Source organism: Pipistrellus kuhlii, unplaced genomic scaffold (genome assembly GCF_014108245.1).
Source record: "Pipistrellus kuhlii isolate mPipKuh1 unplaced genomic scaffold, mPipKuh1.p scaffold_m20_p_7, whole genome shotgun sequence".
NCBI lineage: Eukaryota > Metazoa > Chordata > Mammalia > Chiroptera > Vespertilionidae > Pipistrellus > Pipistrellus kuhlii.
The window spans coordinates 43461010-43478483 of record NW_023425573.1 but is presented as its reverse complement, the minus strand read 5'-3'; the positions used below and the strand labels follow the sequence as shown (position 1 = coordinate 43478483).

Sequence of the window (17474 nt, the reverse complement as noted above, 5' to 3'; positions counted from 1 at the left end):
AGAATACAAGAGTTTTATATATAAAATGGCCAAAAAAGTGCTAAATCTCCTAAATAGTATCACATTTTAAAAAATTACTCTATCAGATGCTCAAGGAAAGCTATCAGGAATTAGTACAAAATTTCCTAAACATCTAACATGGAATCTTCTCCATTGCCCATTTTTTATGCCATGATTATCAAATGTTTCAGTTTTCCTTAAGAAATATCTGATGGCTCTATAACCAGTTCTTAGAAATTCAGAATACAAAATTCATGCTTCCCCTACTTATTATCAATGATATAATTTATCGAAAAGAGAAAAATACATAAATACAATGTTATAATAGTAAGGATTTGTTTTATTGTGTTTTCCACATAGAGAGAAAGGTTTTTTTTAATGAAAAATATTCATCACAAAGACAATCTTTTAATTGAACAGTAACAAATTGAATTAAATCAATAACAAATAAAATTTCACTTTAAATGAGTCAAATATTCTGCATTTAAAATTTAATTTTACAAACATTCAAGATCAGTGAATTTTGGTAAGAAAAAAAAAAAGACTAGAAGAAAGAAAAAAGACACCTATTCAACAGATAGTAAGTTATTAAAGTTTTTTTAATTGCTTTGGGAAAACACAGTATTGTTACTTAACAAAAGTCTTTTAAGAAAGACTTAAGTGCTTCAAATCAAGTGGGCTTCAGATTTAAAAATATTTTAAAATTTTCCAAGAAATTAAAGTTTTAAAAATAGTTTACTGTTTATTCATTTAATTCCATATTTAAGGAAACATTTGACAAATAAGTAAACAAAAGGAAAAATAAAAAGTTTACCTACATTTTCATGTAATAAATTCTAGATCTATAAAAATTTCCTGGTTTGTATATAAAGGCCAATGTTTGACCTTCATTGATCCATTTGTATGTAGTTAAAAAAATACAATATCAAATCTTTCTCCCTTTCCCCCCAAAACTAGAAGTATTTTAAGTGTGAGTGTGTGAATGTAGCTGTGCATATCCATGAGTGTACAAATCACACAAACATCACTTTATTTGGAAAATTATTTTCATCACACTGTAAACATATTTCTCCCTACATACGGACATTTCAAAAGAGTCTTTGGTATTATTAATTATTGTGCTTTGAAATGGAAATGAGGGATTTCTGTAGCAATGCTACAGAGACATTGTAAGATATAAATAAGAAAAATGCACTTGGAATAAGTTACAATTAGCTGCTTTTGCATAATTTTCAAAAACTACAGTGTATGCCTAGTCACAGTTTTATGAGAAAAAATATCTCCTTTTCAACTCCTTAATTTTAAGGAACACTTAAATCATTTTGGCTAAAAATCCATTTTTGGAGTGGATCTGATGGATTGCAAGACACTAAGCTTGGATGCTCTCCATTTGCTGAAAGGCACATCTTTAAGAATGGATTATATAGAAGTAGGTCCTAGAATAAAAGGAAACACAAGAGACATTAAGTTTTAAGACTCAAAGTTAACTCATAAATACAAAAACTACTTCTTGGTCTTGTAAGGACAGAAAAAACAAAACAAAACAAAACAAAACAAAAAGCCTTTCTTTTTCTTTGCTATAGCCTTCCATAATTTATGAGAAGCACCTAAGATTGTTAGCTCCTCAGATTCAAACAGCTTCTCTGTTCAAACTACAAGACAAATATAAGATACCCTCAAGGCTACATTTTTGTATACCCCTCCTCCCTGCTATTTTCAGAACTAAGGGATAATTCACACCAAGGATTCTCTCCTTAATAGAAAACTCCGTTCCCCTGCAACCCCCTTCAAATAGGCCTCTTTTGGACTCCATAACTTTTGCTCTAAGCATGTTTTACAGGCTTGGGAAAATACTGATAAGACACCTCCCTAAGGTTGGTACTGTTTCCACTTCAGCCTCAAATCCTCCTCCCTTCCTTGTCACCTAGCAACAGCAGCCATTACCCTTTAAAAGGTGAAACCATGTTTTTGTTCCTGCCCTCCCCGCCCCCCCCCCCCCCCCCCCCCCCGTATTAATTAACAATGCATGGGCTGGGCCCTTTCCCTTCAGGGAAAGTGAAATAAACCTCCTCTCTACATCTCTTCTTTTAGTTGTGAATTCTTTCTCTGCCCAAGTCACAGGCCCAAACCCTAACAGGTCTCATCAAAGCTAAAGGAAGACCTGCACAACAAATATACACCATTCTTAACTTGTTATTTTCTAAAATCAGTTATGTCTAATAAAATCTTGTTGGTTTTTGGAGTAAACACCACCAAAATTATGCCACTACAGGAGGTAGTATATAAATGAAGGGAGGTATACAGAGCAAGATATCATTCAAGTTTTCAAACAAGAAGCATTCTAGATATATATATATATCTATAAGTGACAAACTTTTTAAAAATGTAAGTCATAAAAGTTAGTGTTCTTGCCTTTCACAAAACAATTTTCAAAGAAGAGCTACTAGATTCCAGCTAATCCCTAAAATATGTTTTAAAAAAACAAACAAACAGAAAAGAACTTGTATTCTCTCTGTTCTAGATTCACAAAAAGGAACTCAAACAGGGAAGGAAAGAATTGAGCACTTCAGGTAAGAAAAATAATGATTTTCTTTTTCTCTGTCAAGGAAAAAAGTATCCTATCTAATAAAAAAGTAATACGCAAATTAACCTTCACTCCACAACAAAAATGGCTGCCCCCATAGCCATAAGATGGCGGTACCCAGTCCCCTCAGCCCCGCTGCTGGAGTGTCTGGGCCTGTCTGCCCAAAGGGGCAGATCCAGCCTTCCTGCTCCATCGGTGCTGCAATGTCTGGGCCCGTCAGCTCCATGGGGGTTTGCGTGGACCAAGTGGCAAAACTGGATCTGCCCCCCCCCCCCCCCCCCCCCCCCCCGGCCCAGCAGACAGAACCCAGACAGCAGGGCTTGGGGGCTTCCTTAGTAAGGTGGTGGTGGAGGGAACATCCCTAGGCCCCACAGACAGAGCCAGGACAACAGGGTTTAGGGGCTTCCTTAGTGTGTCAGTGTCAGCAAAGCCCAAGGCCTGGCAGACAGAGCACACTGCAGGGTATTGGGGCTTCCTTCGCATGGCAGCGGCAGGGAGAGAGCAGATAGCAGGGCATGGGGCCTTCATCTCCAGGGCTGTAGCAAAACCCCCAGACCCCGCAGAGAGCAGAGAACCACGGGAGTGGGCCTGAGCCACGAGTAGGACATCCCCTGAGAGCTCCTGGGTTATAGAGGGTGCAGGTTGAGCTGAGGGACCCCTGTGCACGAATTTCGTTGCACCAGGCCTCTAGTGTCTATTATAAGAAGCATTATAAGAAATATTAAAAAAGATAAATGTGGGCAACAATTATTAATAATTCACAGAAGTGTTGATCTGCATAAACCATGCTTTAACTAAGCAACTTTCCAATTATTTTGTTCCTAAGAGTATTTAGCTCATATATTTTATTTTTATCACATTGGTAAACAAACAATAACAAAGTTAAGAAAAGCTCAGAATTTCTAATGAATAAAATTAATACAATATGTTTTATGTGTGTTTCCAGGTAAGCAGTTAGAGCTATTTAAAACAGTAATTGCATAAAGGAGTGAATTAGCTGCACCGAGGTACCTTTTGGATCTCCCATATCTGTTCTCCAGTGGCAACTGTTCGGCGACCTTTGTAGGTACATGTCTTCAGCTGAACAGGACCTGGAACAGCGTGGAGACATAACTCCTTCTGGATGTTATGCCGAATTTCATGTTGAGCAGAGTATTCAAAGTACTGTGAAAGAAAGACTGCTGTTACTGCAAAAGCACCCTATATGCTCAGCTGCAAGGTAACAGTCCAATAAAAAAAATCAGCAACTTGCCGAATAATGAAGTCATGTCTACTTCAACAATACAGGAAGAATTGGTATCAAGAACATAAACTGAGTTTTTATGATAGAAGATACTGTAACCTTTCTCCAGCCTATTACCAGCAGGAAGTTACATAATTAAGATGTTATTATCTTCCTCCCCAAATCAGAAACTGGAAGGTATCTGGTCGGATGGAGGCTAGGTCAGGTACTCCTTAGGAAAGGGCCTGGCAAGCTTAACTGCTGCTTCCTATCTACAAATGTCCCTTCTCTCTTATTCATCTCAATTCTTGGCATTTTTATTTAAACGGAATAACCTCCTTGCCTTGGTGTCCTTGCCTGTAAGGTGGGTAAATTAATAGCTCCTACCCATCTTACCTAATAATAGACAAACATGTAAATTGACCATAACTCTGCTACACCACCAGCCAATCAGGAGTGATATGCAAATTAATCCAACAAAGATGGTGGTTAATTTGCATAAACAGGTGCCCAATGACTGGGTGGGACACTTGCATCATCATCATGGTGCCAATGCAAGCATTCTGCTTCACCCCCGGGTCTCTCAGGGCCTCTGGGCAGTGTGGGAAGGCGGGGCCAGAGTAGAAAGATGTGGTTCCAGGGCTTGAGCGGAAAGGGGCTCATGGGCTGGAGTGGAAAGGCAGTGCTGGCAGCCAGGGAAAGGAAAGCCCATTCTAGCACGAATCTTTGTGCATCAGGCTTATAAAGAAAAATGGGTTAATATATGCAAACAATGATAATAACTGGCTAGTGGTGAGCATTCAATACATTTTAGCTATTGTTACTATATTGATGCTTCTTTCACTGCATACATCCAATTAATTACTAGTCCCTTCGTCCTACTGAATTGTTCTCTCATATGTTACCATCCCACCCATCCTTACTTCCATATCCTCACTTCTCTTGTTCAGGCACTCAAAATCTCTACTGTAACACCTCCAGTCATCTGCAGTTTCTGCTCTTATACTTCAATTCACTCTGCTACCCCAGTAAGTGGAAACTCACTCTGTTTCAGTTCACTTAGTCTTCTATAACATTTATTTGATCCCCTACCTCCCCTGCTAAAGTGAGTCACTGCTGTTGCTAAGATAAAGTCCACACTCCTTAATTGGTACATGAAACTTCCATTTTCAATCTGTTATTGTCTATTGACCCAATTATATACTACTAGAGGCCTGGTGCACAAATTTGTGCATGTGTGGGGTCCCTCAGACTGGCCAGCGATCGGGGCTAATCAGGGGGAGGGAGGGGACTGGCTGTCGGGGAGAGGGACTACAGGAGATTGGCCAGGCTGGGAAAGGGAACATGGGAGGTTGGCTGGGCAGCCCCCGCAACTGAGGCCGATGGGGAGGGGCAGGCTGGCTGAGGGCAGGGACCACAGGAGGTTGGCCGGTGGGGGGAAGAACCACAGGAGGTTAGTCAATCAAGGCCAATGAGGGGGATTTTGTCTTCACAACTATAGCAGTACATGTTACATTATAAGCTCTAAACAAATATTCGTTAGAAGAATATGTGGATAATTTCTCCAGAGACAAAACTATAAAAACATCTTTATGAAAATAAGAGAAAAAACCTGATAAAACAATGTTATAAAATATAACTTCAAATTTTTTGATTAAAAATATATATATAATGCTATGCCCAGAGGTGTGGCTCAGTGTTTGAGCATTGACCTATGAATCAGGAGGTCACTCACTGTTCAATTCCTGGTCAGGCCACATGCCCGGGATGTGGGCTCAATCTCCAGTGTGGAGCATGCAGGAGGCAGCCAATTGATGATTCTCTCTCATCGTTGATGTTTCTCTCTCTCTCTCCTTCCCTCTCTCTCTTCCTCTCTGAAATCAATAAAATACATATATATTTTTTAAAGAAATATTAACCATGCTCTATTGAGCATGATTTTTCTGACTAGGGAAAGCATATTCTAACCTCGCTGAGAGTTATATGCCTTGTGACATGGCGTTAACATCAGAATGCAATCCATCCTCATTTCTCAAGAAACTGTCTACCATTCTGTAAAGATTCACAACCTCTTGGCGGAAAACCTCGCCCTTTGCAACCCCCAGCCTTATTGCCTGTAACCTGGTCCTGGAGGCACCCGCCCTCTGCAATCCTTCTCAGCCCACCTTTGCCAGTAACCTGTGACCATTATACCTTGCCTACTTTCTGAAATATAGATTTCCTGAAGGAATTAGAATCTAAATTGCTTGAGCCCAGCAGTGTATCTGACATGCAGGAGTCACTCCATGAATTTGGTGAATTAAAAAATGAAAGAAAGAGTCTAATCATTCCAGGAGTTCACTTGTAAAGCCAAGGAAAGAAAGGTAAAAACTCAATTTTTTTTTTAATATGTCCTCTACCAATAAATAGTGACACTTGACATTTGAGTCTAAATTGGAAAAACAGTCACAAAGTGCTAACAAGCAGAAATGTCATCAAAGAGAATCAAGAACATACCTTATTTTTAGAACATTTATTATGGCCATGAAAATTATTTATAACCCTGCTTTTTTGGGGATTAACATGATTTATAATTCACTACTGAATCCAGTTAAATATAACCTTTATGTATAATTTTGCAAAATCACCATGCCAATTGTCACACAATATTAAAATTCCATATAAAAGATCCCATTTCTTATTTCAAAAGGCATTATTCCATTATTTTCTCATTTCTTTCTACTGAATAGGTAAGCAAGTTCGAATTGATTTCAGAACCAGAGTGAAAATCAAAAATAAAGCACTCTACAACTTCAATGTAAATTTCCAAACTTAATCTAGAAACATTTCACACACCAGTTACATGAATATAAAACTGATGTAGGACTTCTGAAAAATATGTGACAACTTGTGTTTGTAAGGACTAATAAGAAGGGAGGATTTTTAATGCAGGGCTCACCTGGTTTCCCCCAAGTCCATGACACGTATATAGAATTAATGGCTTGCTGCCTTGATTATTTTCTCCAACATCCAGACATAAAGGCTGACCGACGCTTTTAATCTAATGGAAAATTTTCAAGTTATAAAGAAAATTTAAATCCATGTGGTTTATATATTTCTTCAATTGATTTCATCAAGTAGTGTAAATAATAATAGTGTAAAACTCTCAAAAGCAAACAACCTGAAAGTATTTCAGCAATTTCCCCTGAACCACATAAATGTTGGTGGCAAGGAACATACCAAATAAAAAGGAACAGGAAAATACTCACATATCCAGATATAACAGGATTAAGGTCTGGCACATAGACTTCTGGATAAATATTGTTCAGGTACCATGTAAAATTTTTACATTGAAGGCGGTGCTTTAATTCTAATCTTTTTGAAAGATCACCAAATGATTTCTGGAAAAAGATGTCAAGTGAAGAGAAGGCTTTATCAAAAGAGCACTGGTAAAGTCCTTCAAATGCTACTATTAGTATTTATTTTTAGGTTTTAAAAAAATTTGGGGGCTAAATGCAAGACAAAATTTAACTGCATTCATAATTCATTCAGGCAACAAGTATTCCTGCCTGCTCATTTCTGGCTTTAAAGAGAATCTGGTAACACCATGGTGCTGGTCAAGTATAATTTTACTTTTCCTGTGTACCACAAACCTCCCCCATGAGACAAAGATCTCTAGAAAAAAGCTATGAACAAAGAAATGGTAGTGGGACCATTCAAAATTGATCCCCAAAATGATCTGTAAAGTGAGGTGTGAGAAAACAGGTACAGAGAAGTGCCAAACATAATGTAATTTATATCTTTGTTCTAATCAAGATCACACAATTTTTTTTCTAGCTTTATAGGTTTAGCTTATTCCTAACAATATTCTAGCAATAACACTATTTTGGTAGAAAAAGGCAATTAATGGCATTTTATTCTTCTTTATTTTAAGGGACTACACAAACAACTTTTTTAAAAAGCACTATTAAACTGAAAAGGAATTTAGTCTGTAGGAAAAAAATTAAAGAAAATTATATTATCTTTGGTACCTAAATATATGAAAAGGTATTGTAAATTCTCAAGCTAGTCAGGGCAACTACAGATAATATTTCCCTTACCAGCTTCAAAATCTTGAACCCAGGTGTTTTAGCAAAAAGTATAAAATTCTACAAAGGACTTCTGGCTAGCTTAGGCATTTTACAAGCAGATCTATTTGCCCCTGTTAAAAAGATGGTTTGTTGGCTAAGGTTCCTCTTTGTGGGTTAGCTAAATAGCTGTATTTAGCGCCTACTTGCCTGCTTAGCCAAGTACCCTTGTGCAGTATACAATCTGCCCAATTTGTCTTGGTAGCCTTGGGTAAAAAGATAGCAATCTAACCCAGCAGGACTCTGACTTTGCATCCTTCTGACATGTTACATGGAGACACTAGAGGCCAAAGAAAAGGTGAAAAGAGGTAACCATATCTTTATGACAGTCAACATGTTGATGCCCTTTAAGCCCAATACCTCTTCCCCACAAATCAGCACTATTTCTTATAAAGAAGAGAGTGCCCCTTAGCCAATGTGGCTCAGTGGTTGAGCATTGACCCATGCACCAGGAGGTCACCGGTTCGAATCTGGATCAGGCACATTCCCAGGTTGCTGATTCAATTCCCAGGAGGCAGCGATCAATGACTCTCTCTCCTCATTGATGTTTCTATCTCTTTCTCCCTCTCCCTTCTTCTCTCTGAAATCAATTAAAACATAAAATAAAAAAAAAGAAGAATTGGGTGCCATTCACTGAAGCATGTTCTTAAACTGTCTAGTTCATTTACTGCATCCAATATGAAAATTATTTTCATGTATTGGAGACCATGATTCTGAAGAGCTTTTATCTATGGCAGATCAATAACAGTACCATTTGTTAGAACTTATTTCTTCATTTCACAACTACACTGGGAGATGGCAAGTATTTCCTCTCTTAAAACACAGAAGGACAGAGAAGAGAATTGGTTGAGCACACATCCCACATCCAGCCAAGCTCTTACCCAACTTACGAAGTGCAATCCCTAATTAAAGTTTCAAAGGGGCTTTGCCAAGGTGGTCCCTCCAGTGTGTAGTAGAACCAGAACTTGGGGAAAAAAGGAAAAATGCTATGATACTCCTGGCTTATTCTCTGGCCACATTCTGACACCTTCTCTATCTCCAGTTCAAAAAGCCACTTAGCACATTGATTTAGGTGTTAATTACATCACCTAAGATCAGTTAAAAACAATTCCAGTTAATCTTATTTTCTTTGAGAAAAAATTTGAACCAAGGCAGTTACAAAATTAAATGGATTCCAATATTAAAAATGATCTGATAGCCCAGGTGGTGTGACTCAGTGGTTGAACATCAGCCTAAGAACCAGGAGGTCACCATTTGATTCCAGTCAGGGCAACATGCCCAGGTTATAGGCTTGATCCCCAGTAGGGGATATGCAGGAGGCTGCTGATCAGTGATTCTTTCTCATCATTGATGTTAATCTCTTTCTCTCTCTTTCTCCCTTCCTCTCTGAAATCAAAATTTTTTTTTCCAGAAGGATACAATCAAGGAGAATGCCTAAATTGTTAAAAAGCAGTTTACTCAATTTTCCTTTTAAAAAAAATTGAACCGGCATATAAATTATATATTTTAAGAGTTAAAAAAAAAGCCAGCTTCAAAAACAGCCTTTTAAAGTATTCTGTATTTGAATTGACTCAAATAAATAAAAGAATTTTGGAACTGGGGAGTGGATTTTTATTGTAATTTAATTACTTAGCTCTAACTTACCTGTTTAACAATTTTTGCTGCATCTGTGTTTCTCCTATAAAATATTTCCTTGTATTCATCCATCCAGACTTCTGCAAGGCGAACTTGGTTGCGAGCAATCACCTGAGTGCCTTTTGGAAAGGTATGAGGGCTTTTGCTGCGAAAAACATGTCCAACAACAGAGCAAGGCATAATCTCCAACTGCCCACCACATTGCCATACCTGATAATTAATGATATTTGTTTAAATTTACAGTATTTTAGGGAAATCAAAGTGTTGCTTTTAAGTTCACCTTTAAGATATTATTAAAAGCAAAATATAGAAAAAAGAGTTTTAACACAACTTCACAGATAGTCTCTGCACCCTGTCAGTTCAGCTTAAGTTCTTAAATATAAAAGCAATTTTATTAAATAGTATACTAAAGGCAACAAAAGCATATTTTCAGAAATTTAATATAATAATTATTTCAGATTTCTTATAAAAATGAATCCAGGAATTTATTTTTTGCAAGCAATTATGCAAGCTCTAAAAGCCTCTTCTGCATTTGACTTCTGTCTTCTTATACGACATATGGTTACTCTCTTCTAGCGGCCTTGGAGTAAGTAAACCCACACTCCATTATCCCTTACATATCCAATTTTTAGTGAAGACAACAATTCTAAATAGTCATTATTACCAAAGTAAAATCTATTAAATGCATGAAGTAATTGGTCATTTATAAAAATAAAAAATAAAAAACTCAAACGTATGTAGAGAGAGTAAAAAAAAAATTCCTTGCATTAACTCTAAAAAAAATGATAATGCACTAAATCAATATCTAGCCACTTAAATATCTTGACAGTTCTGCCATAAATAATCACTAAGCAAAAAAATCTAAAATAATGTTTAATAGTATGTGCTAGTATCAGGGCAAGCGATCAAATTCTCCTTTTTTTCCTCTCATTTAAACAAAGAGAAAACTCAGTGAGATGTTCAATTCAACAAACTGTGCTTGAGATCTAACATGTGTGAAGGGTTGGAAGAACAGAAATGAATAAAACAAGACCCCTGCCCTTAAGCAGTTCATACTTGGCTAAGATCGTCACTGCCATTATGTGATGGATGGAGTCAGAGCCAAAACTTAAATCTTCTAACTCCTAGTTCAGTTATTTTTCCACTGCATTCCAGCAGAGGGGATAAAAATGAATGACAAAGTCATTGCAGAAAATGAATTCATAAAATCAAATAAGTACTTATGGAGACCATCCTAACCCTTTGTTTTGTTTCTAATATTAACTTTTCATATGTTTAGGGATCGGGAATCTCATTTAACTCAAAGAGTTAAGTTCTATAACCTTTAAAATGATACATGTTTCTCCATTCTGACTCTCTTGAGAATCAACTTATTTCCTGAAGTACTAGATTTAATTATATTTATCTTGGCTGGAATTCAGTAGCTGCAAGTGCATTAATTGGTGTTATTGCCTGGACAGGCATTTAACTGATTCCTCTTGTTACACTGGCAGCAATGAATAAATATATTAAGTTACTTTTTTAAAAAATATCTATTTGCACAGTTTATTTTATTTTTTATTGATTTCAAAGAGGGAGAGTGAGAGATAGATAGAAACATCAATGATGAGAGAGAATCATTGATTGGTTGCCTCCTGCACACCCCACACTGGGGATTAAGCCCTAAACCCAGGCATGTGCCCTTGGCTGGAATCAAATCTGGGACCCTTCAATCCACAGGCTGACCCACTATCCACTGAGCCAAACCAGCTAGGGCTTAAGTTACATTTTTAAAGAAAATATCCAATCAGGGGCAAATAAAGGGAGTGGATTGATAATTATCAGGGGGAAAGGGGTGTGGGGGGGTGCGGGAAGAGACTGGACTAAAATTGTACACCTATCAATGAGGACAATGTGGGGGGGTGAGGGCAGAGGGTAGGGGTGGAAACCAGGTGGAAGGGAGTTATTGGGGGGGGGGGGGGGGGAGGAGAAACAATTGGAATAATCTGAGCCATAAAGATTCATTAAATTTAAAAAAAGAAAATATCCTATTCTAAAATTTCTAGCAATTAAATTTTAGAAAGCACAAAAAGTGAAGACAGTATACATCCATGGTAATCAGCCAATTAGAACAAACTATAGATTTCATTGTTTTATAGGTATGCTATGTTTATAAACTTACTCTGAAAGACATTTCTATATTTTCACCTCCCCAGATTTCCATTTCTTCATCATAAGTTCCAACATATTCAAAGTATTCTTTTGATATGGAAAAAAGACCTCCTGCAAAAGTGGGTGTTCTGAAAAATAATCCATTGTCAAACTGTATTATAAAAGTCCAACAAGAAAAAAGAACATCTTTAAGGAACAACTGAATCAAATCCACAAACATATTAAAGAGTTTCTAATTCCAAAGCTCTTACATAGATGAATAAAAACTGGAAATGCTATTCTCAAAGTCAAATTGGGAAGTGGGTATTTTTAAGTATCCTTTCTTAAAAATATTTAAAATTATTATGTATCTTCTAACCAAGCTTAAAGATTGTTAAGTAATAATTTTAAAGAAGTCATACAAGCTCACCTAATGTTAATTCTTTATTCACTAACATCATGGTAAGCACATAAATAAATGAATTCTCTGTTCCCTACATATACAATGGATGTGCTCTTTATTTTGTTAGGGTGAATTATCTTGGGGGCAATTATGATAAAAAAAAAAAAAAAACAAAGCCTACATACATAGTCAAATAATTGAAATAGACATGTGTACATTTATATAGATTATGACTTTGAATACCTTCAACTTACTTAATTGGGTAGGTCTCATCTTTCCTTCTTTGCTTCTCATGATCAGGAAGTGCTTCCCAGCCAAATGAAAGGCTCCAGTCAAAATTTCCACGGTTATGGTTATTTCCATAAGGAGAAGGTTTGTTGAATTCAAATGTGTTCATATCTATGGATGCAATATCTGGACTCACAACTGCAGTGTAGTTCTCAGCGATTCTGGCCAACAAAGGTTCTAACCAACCATAAAAGCACTCACCTAAAAGGAATACAATTTTAATTAATTCAATGAAAACTAGGTGTGTTCCCCCCCCCCCTTTTTTTTGTGAAGTGGGTTTACAGAAAAATGAGAACAGTTATTTGTATTTTGAACATTTTTATAGGGAGAGGCTTATTAAAGGTTTCTTGTGAAGAGATCAAGGTAGGATTTAAAAACTAAACAAAATTCAGTATTGTTGGGAAAACTTTCCTACAGATGATGATCCGTTTTATACCTTAGAAAGGGAGCAAAATGATACCAATGAACTTATGTTTCAGATGAGGTTTTTCTCCTTCTAATGCACCATGAATCTAAGAAAGTTTTTTGCTGATCCATACCATTTAGCCCCAAATGTATTCTGACTTACTTAATCTGGTCTTCCCTGAGTAAAATAGTCAAAATTTTCATTCCTCTAACTGGGTCTTAGGAAAAAGTAAGTCACGGAGTTAGAATATTATGATTTTATCGGTTGGAAAAGAAGGAACATTCAAGCCTATCCCAGCCTTAGTGGAAGGTGGGGCAAAGGGATGCTATGAAAGGTCTGGGCCCTGGTCATAAGCAAGGTTGTCTCACAAACCACACAAAGTTCAGGAGATGCTGGCATGTACAGTCCTACTCAGAGCTCCCAGCAAGCGCAGTTGGACAGTTACGGTCCAGGAGGAACTTCAAACACATTCATCCAGAGGGGAACAAGGTTCAGTTTGACATTATTATAATTTTGGACCAAGAGAGAGAAGACTGGTGGATGGACCCTTTCCTTTTAAAATCAACTCTCTTGGATTACCCTAGATCTCTCTTCATTTTTAAGTGGCTGGCATTAAGGGAATACATACTGGATGTGTTGGCTCTAAAGAGACTCCCAACAAATCCAAAAGCCCTTCTGTGACCATTAGTGTAAGCTCACTACCTAATTTTCTGGGTCAAATACAACCAAGGGCTAGCAAATTCAGAGCTAAACACTCATACAAAAAGTAACACCCACTACAGTAAATAGAGATGAAGGGATGAAGTGACATTTCAGTAATACCTAATGTGTACATTAAACCTTGACTCTAAAAATATTTTGCATATTTAAAACTCGAGGCCCAGTGCACAAATGCGTGCACAGGTGGGGTCCCTTGACCTGGTTGGTGATCAGGCCAGCTGAGGCCAATGGGGGCCGGCCGGCCAGCCAGGGAGGGACTGTGGGAGGTTGATTGGCCAGCCAGAGAGGGATCACAGGAAGGCTCTAGGGTGTGTCTGGCCCTCTCACCCAGTCTCAATTGGCCAGACCCCAGCAGCAAGTAAACCTATCAATTGGAGCATCTGCCCCCTGGTGGTCAGTGCATGTCATAGCAACTGGTCGAGCAGTCAACCAAACTGTCAACCATAGGGTTGGACACTTAGCATATTATGCTTTTTATTATTGTACTATCATTGACACTAAAAACAACAACAAACAAACAAAAACACCAAACCACACACACACACACACACACATTAAAATAAAAAAGGAAAAAACCCCAGCAGCAACAACTAACAATGTTCATGAAAGAGATACCAGAAATTGGAAGGGGAACCCGTAACTTGGTACAAGGAGTGCGTGAATTCTTGGGGGACGAAGTAGAGGGGAAGAATTGATATATACAACTTAAAAGTGTTAGTACAGGAACAAGTCTATGATAGGGTTGATTACATATAAACAAACAAAACTTTCACTCATCTAAAATTATATGAATCATCTGGCATCCGGCCGGTGTGGCTCAGTGATTGATGTTTTGATTCCCAGTCAGGGCACATACATGGGTTATAGGTTTGATCCCCAGTAGGGGCATGCAGGAGATAGCCTATCAGATCAATGATTTTCTCTCATTATTGATGTGTTTCTTTCTCTCTCTCTCTCATGCTCTCTCTCTCTTTCCCCCTCTCCCTTCCTCTCTGAAATCAATAAAAATATTTTCCAATTATAGGAATCAAGAATAAAAAAAAATAGAATGAGCATCAGAAAAAGATCCCAAGCAGGGATAACTCCCTGGGAACTGGCCACTGTAAGACATTAAAGTTGAAGAGCTTTAATCACAAAGAAGGCAAGAAATTTGCATAAGTGAAAGGAAGTCCCTGTGTATTAAAGCTATAATCTTCTTGGGCTGTCAATGCTATAATCACCAGTTGAAAAATGATGTTAAAGAAAATGCAATTAGGCATTAAAGAAAAGGCTTCCTTACCTTTTAAATTAGGGGGTAGGGGAAGGAAAAATGTTACAACCATGTCTACACATATATACTTACAGTGAGCATCTAAAAATGTGAGCGTTTCAGCTGTTGCTACTGTTGCTCCTAGCAACCGTGCAGTGATCAGACCTTTTCTCTCTCTTTGTCTGACTATTTTTACTATAGAAAATTGTTTTACATATTCCTCTAGTTTATCATGTAAGTACTCTGTAAAAAACAAAACAAAACACACACACACACACACAAAAAAAAAAACAACCAGGATTAACTCAAGTTTATTTTCATATATGACACATGAAAGCTAATAAAGAAACCACAAGGCAATCATACCTCCACATTCATAATCATAACAGTTACACACATTTTTTTCATTAAGATGAAAATTATATATTTAACTCTTCATTGAAAAAAAAAACTACACATGAAAATCTTAACTTCTGGACTATTGTAACATAACATTATAACGTATTCTATATATGCCATGTTAAATAATTTGGGGCAAAATGAAAGACTTCAAATGGAGTGATCCCAGGAGTAAAGAAAATGCATTTGGAGATCTGAGGAAATGTAGATTGTTTCAGCTGTGATTTTTTTTTTTTTCAGTGCTTCAGTGGTGAAGATAAGATAGTTGCTTATTGAAAACGTAAGCATTCATAAAAGAAGTGAGCGTCTAGGAACAATTTTAGTAGAAAAACAACTTCTAAACACTGTTGTCTAAGAGTAATAGATTAATTTTTAAACACCTTCTAAGTTCCTCAGAATTAATTTTCTGAAAGACAAGCAAAATTGCAATTTTTCTTAAAAATATAATTATGGATATTTCTGCTTTAATCAGACTTGTAAAATGGAAACATTTTAAAGGTATTAATGTGGGTTTTTTTTTAAAACTGGAGTCACTATAGATTCCATAAAATAAAAAGTCCTAATATTGTTTGAATTTTTTAAAAAATTATTTACCCACACCTTCCAAACTTCCTGTAAATTCTTATCCACCCCCTAAATTTAGTCCACATTCACACCCCACTTTTTGTGAGGTTAAGAGCACAAAGCTATGAAATCAGATCTCCTGGGTTCAATATATGGCACCATTACTTTTAGCTGTGTGACTGTGGGCAAGTTATTTCACCTTTTTGTAACTTAGTTTCTTTATCTCTAAGATGGGGATGATAGGTTTCACCCAGAAAGAAGATTGTTGGAGGATAAAATGAGAGGTTACTGTACAACTAAAACATTTAAGAGAGGGCCTAGCACAGGGCCTATACTCTGTAAATGTTGATTATCTTTTATTTTCCTATCATTGCTATTTGACTATATTTATTATTTGATTATCTGAATACTTCTGCTGCTTTTCCCTAAGCCAGTTAAAAACAGGGCCTGTGGTTTCTACTTCACAAGCTACTTACAGCAAGTAGGGACACATTTTTCCACAGTGGAAATTCACTAGACAGCTCTTTGATTCAATAAGACACATTATATTAGTATGCAAAGATAGCCTTTGCCAAGAAACCCCAAATCTATTCTTAATTGCTATAGAGAATTATAAAAATATTCAGACCCTTTAGATCAAGCAATTCTACTTCTAACTTATCTGAAGATATAATTCAAAAGAAGAAAAACAGAAGTGCAAGAATATTCGTTGCAGTGTAATACAGAATAACAATGAGGCGAATAAAGGTGAATGGTTACATAAAATGCATCTAGTCCATAACTGTCATTAAAAATAAAGTTTTGAAGGAAAAATAAATGAGCTAATAATGTTCTGTGACATGTCTGATTTCAAAACTGGATTTATGACATCAGTATAATTAGATAAATGTTCTATATTTAGATAATGATTAAAAGAGGAAAAGATTAAAATAATTCAAACAGGAAGATTATGAATAGATGTCACTTTTCATTTTGATTTCCTTTAATTCTATTAATTTTCTTTGTGCAATGAAAAAATAATAAAGTTTCCTTCAACTGAAGACTTTTGAGAAGTAGCCTTACTGTTACCCTATTGCCTCACTACTTGAAAAAATCAAGCAAAAAAAAAATAATAATTATCTGTGAATCAAGTTCAAGAAACTAAAGAGGGAAAGATTTCTAAAATAAAGTGATTGTTGTTTTTTTAAAGCTAAAACATATGAAGTATGCAGAAGTTAATCAGATGTCACTTTAAACTCTATGGGCTGCAGTCCAAAATGTAAGGATAAGAAGAAATTCAAAACAGTCAAGCAGTAAGTAAATTAGTTGATTATAATTGAGTGGTAAAAAAAAAAAATAGTCCGGGTAAGAGGATTAAAGATTCAAATCAGAGATCTGGATAAAGTGCTTAACTGTACGTAGGGGACTTGAATTATAAAACTTCCCCATTTGGCCTGGCTGGTATGTCTCAGTGGTTGAGCATCAACCTATGAACCAGGAGGTCATGGTTCAATTCCCAGTTAGAACCCATGCCTGGGATTGTGGGCTCGATCCCCAGTAGGGGACATGAAAGAGACAGCTGTTTGATGTTTCAATCTCTCTCTTCTCCTTCTCCTTTCCCCTCTCTCTAAAAACCAATAAAAACATCTTTTATAAAAACTTCCCCAATTGATAAATATGTCTCACATCCAAGCAAAAAATCCCCAGGTGATAAGCAACCTTATTCCACATATATGTTAATGTAACTTGAGACCCTAACTTCAATCCACTGATATTTTGTTTTGAAACC

The 17474-nt window shown here is 36.6% G+C and overlaps 1 protein-coding gene across 3 annotated transcripts in view; it reads right to left on the bottom strand.

Moving 5' to 3' along the window:
• Positions 1–319: 319 nt before the first annotated feature.
• Positions 320–17474, bottom strand: part of GALNT3 (polypeptide N-acetylgalactosaminyltransferase 3) — a 46796-nt gene continuing 29641 nt past the window's right edge. Inside the window, exons 4-11 of one of the 3 annotated variants that reach the window (XM_036421874.2) lie at positions 14837–14986; positions 12335–12569; positions 11709–11826; positions 9557–9757; positions 7055–7186; positions 6745–6846; positions 3596–3748; positions 320–1436 (exon numbers count right to left, since the gene is read on the bottom strand). In XM_036421874.2, coding sequence (XP_036277767.1) covers positions 1302–1436; positions 3596–3748; positions 6745–6846; positions 7055–7186; positions 9557–9757; positions 11709–11826; positions 12335–12569; positions 14837–14986 — 1226 coding nt within the window. In that variant the 3' untranslated portion in view covers positions 320–1301. The remainder of the gene's footprint in view (positions 1437–3595; positions 3749–6744; positions 6847–7054; positions 7187–9556; positions 9758–11708; positions 11827–12334; positions 12570–14836; positions 14987–17474) is intronic. The other 2 variants (XM_036421876.2, XM_036421875.2) reach the window with 2 other exon arrangements.